Below are 8,765 nucleotides of genomic sequence, written 5' to 3'. Positions count from 1 at the left end.
CGCGCCGACACTCCCTTCCCCAGTAGAGGAAGAAAGATGGCGCCCACACACGTCCTGAGATGCTGTCAACGGGGTTTAGCATGGATACCTGTGATTTTTATCGCCCTAGTCGTATGCTGGTCGTATTACGCTTATGTGGTGGAGCTCTGTATATGTAAGTAGACCTCCTACCGCCCGTGTTGCCTGTTTAAAGTGTGTAACGGCTTGTGTTTTCATTGTGCTGGCCACACAAGTACACGGCTGTTGCCAGCAGGAAGTAAATGCACTGCATCTCAACAATGGTGTTGGCAAACCCCCGTCAGTCTAGATACTGCTAATTATCTGTGAGCTGCCAGCGTTTTGGGGGCCTCATGTTAGGGGGAAATGTGTTTTTGTCGAAGCAAAACTTTCCCGGCGTTGTTTATGCCGCTGCCTTACTCGTCTCTGCGGTTTATGTTGAGCTCCGTGAAGTCCATAGAGATTTTAAATGCTAACGAAACAGTATTTTGTTGGCTCAACAGATAAAGGTGTGTTTTGCCTTCATATTTGGCTTATTAGACCTTAAAATAAGGCTCATAAATGTCGTGTTGATGTGCTGCCCGGTCTGTGAGCAGGGATTTGTGCATAGGTTTTTATAAGGGAAGTAAGGAAAACTTAATGAGTTCCAACTGAAAACAGTGAATAACCACAACCACACACCATTTTCCTAATACTTACAGACATCTCATCCACATCGAGCCAAAATATTAATAGTAATGTTTATTCCTGAACTTATAAAGAACATTTGACATAACTGTTTAAACACAAGGTGGCCACTAAAGATATCTGTGATTTTTCTTTGGTTTTAATTACTGGAATCTTGAGTGTGCAAGTTTTGTCTTTAAAGAAAGGTTGTGTAATTAGGTCAGAAGCTTCTGATCAAGTTTGACTTAACTGTACAGTTTTATAACTTTGTAAAGCATCCTTTCTAGCAAAAGCATTATGGACATAATTTGTTTCACTAAAACTGTAAAATATTTAAATTTCTCTGTTCCTCATGCCATTTACTTGACAGTCTAACAATTATATGTTTGTGTCTTATAGTCACCATCCCCAGTATTGGAGAGCAAAGTAAGTTTCATGTGGAGTGACAACAGTTTTTTATTTAATACATATTAAATGGAAGTTTACAGAATTGAGCTTGTTTGCTACTTGGCGGGATAATCACTGTTTTGTCCTGTGAAATATGTTCTGTAGACCTAGCTGAAATAAGCTGGCACAGAAGATGTGCCCTCTCAAAGTGCTGATGTTAGTCTATGTGAAGCAATGCATTTTTTTCCTCATTCAACATTAGCTTTCCTTTCTCATTATAGAAGTGCAGTTCTTTTTCTTTTTTAGTCCCACATAATAGAAGTGTGTCTTTTAATCAACATATAATGGTAATTTGGTCCATTTCAATCAATCGTGTCAGACTGTGCATTATATTTGTTCTGATGCTTGATTTTGTTTCTCCCCCTCCAGTTATATACCTGATTTTCTTCCACCTCTTTTTCATCATGTTTGTATGGTCTTACTGGAAGACCATCTTCAGCAAGCCTGCCAACCCTTCCAAAGAGGTACAATAACCCTAAACCAAGGGTTTTAAGCTTGTGTGTGTGTGTGTGTGTGTTTGTAACCCCTGTACTGCTTTAAAGTCCACTTGATGGTTATATTGTTTTACAAGATAATTTGTTTGGTACTTTTTTTTTTACTCCAGTTCTGCCTACCAAAGGCTGACAAGGAGCGTTATGAGAAGGAAGAGAGGCCAGAGTCCCAGCAAGAGATTCTGTGGAGAGCAGCCACCAGCCTTCCTCTGTACACCCGCACAGGAGCCGGAGGTATATTCAGCTGTGTATTTCTGTCCATTTGCAGCTTTGTGTTGTACTGTTTTATAATAATGAGACACTATTGTCTTAACATGACACAGCAATCCGTTACTGTGACCGATGTCAAGTTATCAAGCCCGACCGGTGTCATCACTGCTCCGCATGTGACATGTAAGAACACCCTCTAGACTTTGCCTCTAATGAGCCGAGATATGATTATTCTCCACCTGTCTGTAACCTTCTACGACAGTATTGATTTTTTCTTTTGTCATGCTTTTAATTCTCTTCTTATTCTATTTTTTCTGATGCTGTATATGGCAGGTGTGTGCTAAAGATGGATCACCATTGTCCCTGGTATGTAAGACCTGCAAAACAACATAAATACAGTGCGCATATAATATCTAACATTTTATTCCTACATATTGTTTTTAATAACAGTATAAGGAGATGGTTTTTACAGCCAGGAGATTTTCATAGTGTAAAACCCCAGAAAACACAGTGAACTAAGAAGAAACTGCTTTTCAAACTTTTAGAACTAAAACTTAAATTAGTTTATTCTGAACTGATGTGAAAACTTGATAGTTTTAACTCTATATTTCCTAAAATACTCAGAAAAGAAACAACTTCACATCCATGTGAATCTTGTGCTTAAGCCCTGAGTTGCTTGTAGCTTTGAAGCCAAAAGAGATTTCAGTGTAAATAATAATCAACAAAAGCAATATTTAGCGTAACTGTTCAAGTGGGACAAAGCCTCCACCTTACTAAAGTTCAGACTGATAAGACTTGTTCTCAGAGGAAGTCAAATGTCACATGTGACCTTTGTGTGTCTGCAGGGTTAACAACTGTGTGGGATTCTCCAACTACAAGTTTTTCATCCTCTTCCTGGCCTACTCGCTGGTTTATTGTTTGTTCATTGCAGCCACTGTGCTGCAATATTTCATAAAATTCTGGACAGTGAGTAATGGCAACCTGACGTAGAGCAGTCTGCTTAGCCTGTAGTGAATGTGTCTCTGTGCTGCTACAGAGGATGCAGATGCGGGTGCATGTCAAGCATCTTCTGAGATGCTTGTGCATGGTGCTGACCTCTCCTGCGCTAAACTATGCTACTCATCTGTTTTCTCTGTCCTCTGTCACCCTTCACCCTCTGACCTCTCTCTGTTTCCCCTTCTGTTATCCCCAGTTCTCACACACTGGGTCATTGTTCTAAGATCTCTGTCTTTTCTCTCCCTCTCTATCCACTGTCAGAACAATCAGTCACACCACTCATCTGGCAGCTAACACCTCTCTCCTTTCTTTTTTTTTTTTTTTTACTTTAGGAACTATTTTGATTTTATCTCAGCAATTTTTTACTCACTTCGCTTCCTTCACTCAGGGAAAATTTTATTAATTGACCTACTCATCCCTCCCTAATCCGACTTTCACTTGACTTTGCCTCCTGATTCCTAACAGCCAACCCTCCCGTCTCACCTTTTCTCTCCGCTAACCAGTGTTGTTTCTATTTGTACTAAAGCTTTGCCGGAGGAAATCGGCAGAGAATTGCCCAAAGGTAACCCAGCCATCCTCCAAAGCCTTTAGTGTCGCAGTGCCTCACCATCGTTGGCATGGTATTTGTCGTGATGAGCATGTAGTGATGTGGTTCACTTAACACTCTACTTATCTCTGTTTTCCATTTCTTTTTTACTTTTTCCCTTTCTCTTTCTTATTTCTCTTTCTTTACATAAATATCTTCAGTGGGAATTTATTATTGATTTCTTTCTTGCACTTCTGTTTTCTTATCTTTTCCCCAGAATGAGCTTCCAGACACTCAGGCAAAATTCCATGTCTTGTTTCTTTTCTTTGTGGCGGCCATGTTCTGCATCAGTATTCTGTCCCTGTTCAGCTACCATCTGTGGCTTGTAGGAAAGAACAGGTCCACTATAGGTAATGCACAAACATTTAAAAGACTTCTTTATTATTTACCAGTTAATAATGTAAACAGGTTTCTCACATTAACACAGAATTTAACAAAGAAAATTACGTTTTCAGTTTCACACTCTTCACTGTCTCTCATCATTCACTTTGAGATAGTGGATTTGTTAATCTTCTATTTACTGATTGTTTGGATTGTGTGTTTGCATTCTCAGTTGATTCTTGTCTCCACTTGTTGCTCCCTTTTTGCAGAGGCCTTCAGAGCCCCAGTCTTTAGGACAGGCTCTGATAAGAATGGCTTCTCTCTGGGTTTCCGGAAGAATATCGTTCAGGTCTTTGGAGACCAGAAGAAGTACTGGTTGCTGCCCATCTTCACCAGGTTAGAAATCAATAGAACAGAGGATCTCACAACACTATCACACAATAAATTTGTTTCATGGGGATAGTTTAAGTCCTTTCTTCTCCTTTCTAGTTATAATGCTGTGTTCGGTAATAAGCGCATATGTGACAAACCTTTTCATGCTAAATTAACAGTTGTAAACAGGGAAAACAGGAAACCAATCTCTTTTGATAAATCAGCTCCCATCTTTTGTAGTCCTCATATAAATCTAGCTTGAATGCATAATGGTACCCTGCAGGTTGGTTGTACCTAATGTTAAATTTCCTTCTTGTTTGAAACAGCCAGGGAGATGGTCTGACGTTCCCTACGCGGCTGGTCAATGCAGATTTAGAGCAGGGTGCAGGGACCCTGCATCCAGAGCCTAATAAAAGGTGATCAGTCTGGATGTAATCAAATAAATATACTTTGACACAAGGCTGTAATAAGGATTTATGTTTTGGAATGAGTTTTGAATGCACATTTTTCTTTTTTATTTGTTTGGCACATTTCCAGCGCTGCTGACATCCCAGTGAGCCCACTGAGTGACTCACAGAATCGCCTCCTAAGTAATGACCAGCATGCCAACAATTTCGAAGACCATCTGGCTAATAACACCCTCAAATCAGGTAAGCTCCACCAGGGTCAGTAATATTTCATAGAAAAACATCAACAACTCACTGCTTGGAACTTGCCACCTTATCACATTTTCTGTTTGCCTTTGCAGCTGAAAGTCAAACCATTACAATCGCCATGGAAAGCGAGTCCTAAGCAGGTAAACGTGAATCATGCTAGGAATATTTAGACTTTTGGGTGAAATTTTTTGAAAATGTAAATAGTGATGTCGTGAATTTAGGGCATTTAAGTAGAAGCATGCAATGATAATTGATTAATCTCAAACAATTTAATGAAACAAAAGCTAACAACATTATTGGGTTTACCACAACAAAAAATGTCAGTGTCTCAATGACTTGTCAATTGTCAGGGGTCCTTTTGGTCTCATCAGACAAGATCCATGAATCACATTGTGATTTTTGCAGCTAATCACCGTGTTAGAGCAGCATGTTGTGCAATAAGTACTGAAACAGTTGGGCAAAGTTTAGAGAAGGTCAAATTAAGTTCACCTGTAAAGGTTATAGTGGATTTAGGTGCATTCATAAATTTCACCCGAAAGATGAATATCCCTAACTTTGAGTAGTGCAAGTATACATTTTTTTGTTGACATGGCAGTGTTGTAGTGCACAATTATGTCAATTTTGAGTACAACAAAGAGTGATTTACATAATCAGCTGTATTTGATTCCTTCATATTTTTTTTTTTTTTTTGCCACAGGAGAAACTCCTTATACAATGCCTTAAGTATCGCAACACTTTAGTTCGTCACCATGGCAACAGTCTCACAGTACAACCTCATTCTCACAGACCCCTTCAGTGAGCTATGGAAATGTTTTTTTGTAGCCCATTACTGCACAGTAATGCATTTATGGCATTGGCATTTTTTGCATGCTGTGTCATAAGCAGATCTCATTCAGATGCCATAGAACAAGTGGTACAAGGTTGTTGAGCCCTCTCACATAAACACGCACACATACACACTATCACAAATCCAGCTATATACATATTTGTTTAATGTTTAGTGTTTTTTTCTCGACACCTGGCGCATTAATTGATTAAAGAATCCTGGAGGGAACAGAGCTACTATCGTTGTTTTAAAGGAGGACTTTTTATTGCCAAAGTTTCCTGGGTGCACCAGGATTCATTTTATAGGCACAACACTGCAGTGAAGAGTGGGGAAGAAGCTGAAGCTGTGTAATTTGTTTTGTGTTTTTAAAAAGGCAGTACAGCCGGTGAAGATGGACTTATCTTTTTTTTTTCTTTTTTTTTTCCATTTTAACTCTTGATGTTGGAGCATACCTGTGTTTCACACCTTTTGGAATGGATGTTAACCATCCAAAACTTGGACTGTATTTCAGAAGACTCTATTGCGTGGTTCAGTGGACTGAGCCAGTTCACAACACTGAAGACTGTGGCTGGGTCTTGGGATTGTGTTTTGGATATCAGAGCACAAGATGGCGCATTTGCACTTTGTAGATTTTCAATGTCCATCCAACAGTGTGCTGCTTGTGTTTTTTTTTTTACCATGTTCAAATAGCATCCCAGGTAGAAGGAATGTTGGATGATGCCATGTGTGTGTGCTTGCATGTGTGCATCTTGATATTTTTTTTAAATTAACTAACATATACTAAGTTTTGTGTATTTTTGTGGCCATCTTGTGTTTCAACGGGCTACTTATAAATGGACAGTTAACCCTGGGACATGCATTTCACACCGTGCAATGCGCAGAGACCTTCAATACCTGTTCTTTTATTCTCTGTTAATTATGTAATCTTATGATCAGTGATTCTTAAGAGCCCATGGTGTGTACAACCTCATTTTCTACAACTCAGTGCTTCAACCTTTTATTAATAAACCAACTATATTGCCAAAAAGGGCTGACTTGTCAGGAGCTCTGACCTCTGAACCTGAATTGTTTACAACATCCTAGCTTTATCCTAGCCTCACTGGCCAATGTTGGCATAACCAAATTGTATTTACCAGTTGTTGTGGCACAATATTTTATACAAGGCTTATCTGTCCTGCCTGCATGTAGCGGGTCAAGATATCCTTGCAATACCTGTGCTGGCCAGCAGGTGGTAACAAGGCTCCTGTTATCTGCTCAGGGCTCAGTTCACTTTCAGTCTTAATTTGCAGGTGTGCTTTCTTCAGCATGTAATATTTTCATATGTAATTAATATTCATTCTTTTCCTGGAATAATTTAAACCAAATTCAGAATGAAAGTGGATTGAGTCCAACTGATCAACTTTAAAATAGCAGTGTTGACTAAAGCTTCTGCTAACCTTGTCTAGTTTATAATTTGGAATCAACCCAGTGTTGTGACCTTGAACTGTTTTAAATGAACATTAGTTTATGTAAAACTGAACCATGAATGGTCTTTTGTCAGTGTTGATCATCTGGAATGTGGCTAGATACAATAGAGAGTCTGCCAAAATCTGTATATCAATTATATATACCAGTGACATAATTAGACTTTATTACACTTGCAAATCACAATGCAGGGATATCAGCTTAAACAATGAACTGTTTTGTCAGGACAACCAAGTATCAGTTTTCAGAAAAGTGTTACATAGTTTTCAAAGGCATTTTTCATTTATATGCAACTTTCAATTTACCAAGAAGGATGTCATGTCTTCTGTCTATCTGATCGTATTCCTGACTGTTGCTGGACAAGCTTCTAAATAAACTAAATTCCACCACACTCCAGTGGTTTACAAGTTTACAGCTCTTTCTATCATGCAGAGTTAATTATTGGTGTGTTTTGTTGTATTTACCCGTCACAGTTGTACAGAAAGTACCACAGATGGGACACTCGATCGAATGATGGAGAAGAAAGAACAGCTTGTTTACGTTTTAGCCTTCCAATCACGTTTGACCTTTTGAGCCCAAGTGTATTTATACTTAACTTTTGCAAACAGGTGATTGGAGCATGTTTGTTACTGTTTGGAATGTGCTTAAGTTCGCTATGTATCAGTATCACACTGTGGTCTGGCAGGTGAAACTACCGCCGTAGATCATGATCCAAGCCACAGTCATATATGATCCAAGATCATTTATAGATCTTTTGTAAACCACAGACTTAAACATTTAGTTTAAAAGTAAATTTTCATCTATAAGGAGCCTGGCTCATTTCTTGCAGCCACTGACTTGTCCAACATTGGACCTGTCATGTTTTACAAAATGCCTATATCTTCTCACTGGCAAGTTTGCCTTGAGACTAAAGTGCGCGTGTGTATTTTCTAATGCTTAATTGAGTGTTTTTTGTGGTATTTTTTGTCTTGGGAGCAATGCTTCTGTGCAGCCTTGAGATTTTTACATGTCTATGTACATAACTGATTTAATTAATGCTCAAAAGCATGACACCTAACTTGTGTAAAAATGTGTTTTGCCATGAAAACTGAGATGATGTTAAAACAGACATTGTGGGTTTTCGACTATAGCTAGGTACATCATTTATTTCAATTAGCTTTACTCTGGTCTGTCACCTTTATAAATGAAGCCATAAAACCTCTGGTGAAAATGGATGAAGGATCAGAAAATCTCAGTCTAATTTCTTTTTTATTTTAGACTGATGTGCACCTGTACTGAACACAGTGCAAGTGTAGCCTGTCATAATTTGCTTATTGCTACATTTTGGTTTCCTTTTGTTATAATGTCCTATTTTCCAATGTGAGTATATATATTGATAATGTAAGAAAAAGACTACATATATTTTTCTTGTCTGATTGATTTTACTGTTCCTATTTTGTGAATGGAATACACACCTCTACACAATTAACATGGAAATAACAATAAATGTTTTTTTAAACCTCGCGAATAATTTTACTGTCATCAGTTTTTTGTTTTCACTCATGTTAGTAAGAGTAGTTGAAATATTTACCATGTGTGTACCCTGCTGAACGTGCTGTAGACAGTTAGAAAACATAAAAACTGAAGCGGTAGAATCACAAATTTTCTTTCTTCCGTTCACTGTCAAAACATTACACCTACATTAACCACAATGCAAGTTGACTAACAGTTCGGTGTGTAATGCAAATAACAGG

The 8,765-nt window shown here is 38.4% G+C and overlaps 1 protein-coding gene across 2 annotated transcripts; it reads left to right on the top strand.

The window, feature by feature from the left end:
• On the top strand, positions 1 to 8,542 carry LOC137104561 (palmitoyltransferase ZDHHC20-B-like). 2 transcript variants are annotated; one of them, XM_067485933.1, is made up of 14 exons: positions 1 to 154; positions 1,063 to 1,089; positions 1,480 to 1,574; positions 1,715 to 1,835; positions 1,925 to 1,994; positions 2,145 to 2,177; positions 2,657 to 2,777; positions 3,334 to 3,369; positions 3,611 to 3,743; positions 3,984 to 4,110; positions 4,413 to 4,502; positions 4,624 to 4,736; positions 4,835 to 4,882; positions 5,440 to 8,542. In XM_067485933.1, the coding sequence occupies exons 1-13, from the start codon at positions 37 to 39 to the stop codon at positions 4,876 to 4,878; spliced, it is 1,128 nt and encodes a 375-aa protein (XP_067342034.1). In that variant the 5' UTR covers positions 1 to 36; the 3' UTR covers positions 4,879 to 4,882; positions 5,440 to 8,542. The 2 variants fall into 2 exon arrangements, with proteins under 2 accessions (XP_067342034.1, XP_067342035.1); XM_067485934.1 differs by lacking the exon at positions 3,334 to 3,369 and having other exon boundaries at positions 2 to 154.
• The last annotated feature ends 223 nt before the right edge of the window (positions 8,543 to 8,765 follow it).

Source organism: Channa argus, chromosome 19, assembly GCF_033026475.1.
Source record: "Channa argus isolate prfri chromosome 19, Channa argus male v1.0, whole genome shotgun sequence".
Taxonomy (NCBI): Eukaryota; Metazoa; Chordata; class Actinopteri; order Anabantiformes; family Channidae; genus Channa; species Channa argus.
The sequence above is the reverse complement of the archived record's forward strand: the minus strand, read 5'-3'. Positions and strand labels throughout refer to the sequence as shown.

What these genes read in the sequence shown, in the direction of transcription:
- LOC137104561 (XM_067485933.1), top strand. Translation starts at nt 37, where the DNA reads ATGGCGCCCACACACGTCCTGAGATGCTGTCAACGGGGTTTAGCATGG. An exon ending in TGTGGTGGAGCTCTGTATAT is followed by an intron (nt 155 to 1,062) that starts GTAAGTAGACCT and finishes TGTGTCTTATAG; the next exon opens with TCACCATCCCCAGTATTGGA. An exon ending in AAAGAACAGGTCCACTATAG is followed by an intron (nt 3,744 to 3,983) that starts GTAATGCACAAA and finishes CCCTTTTTGCAG; the next exon opens with AGGCCTTCAGAGCCCCAGTC.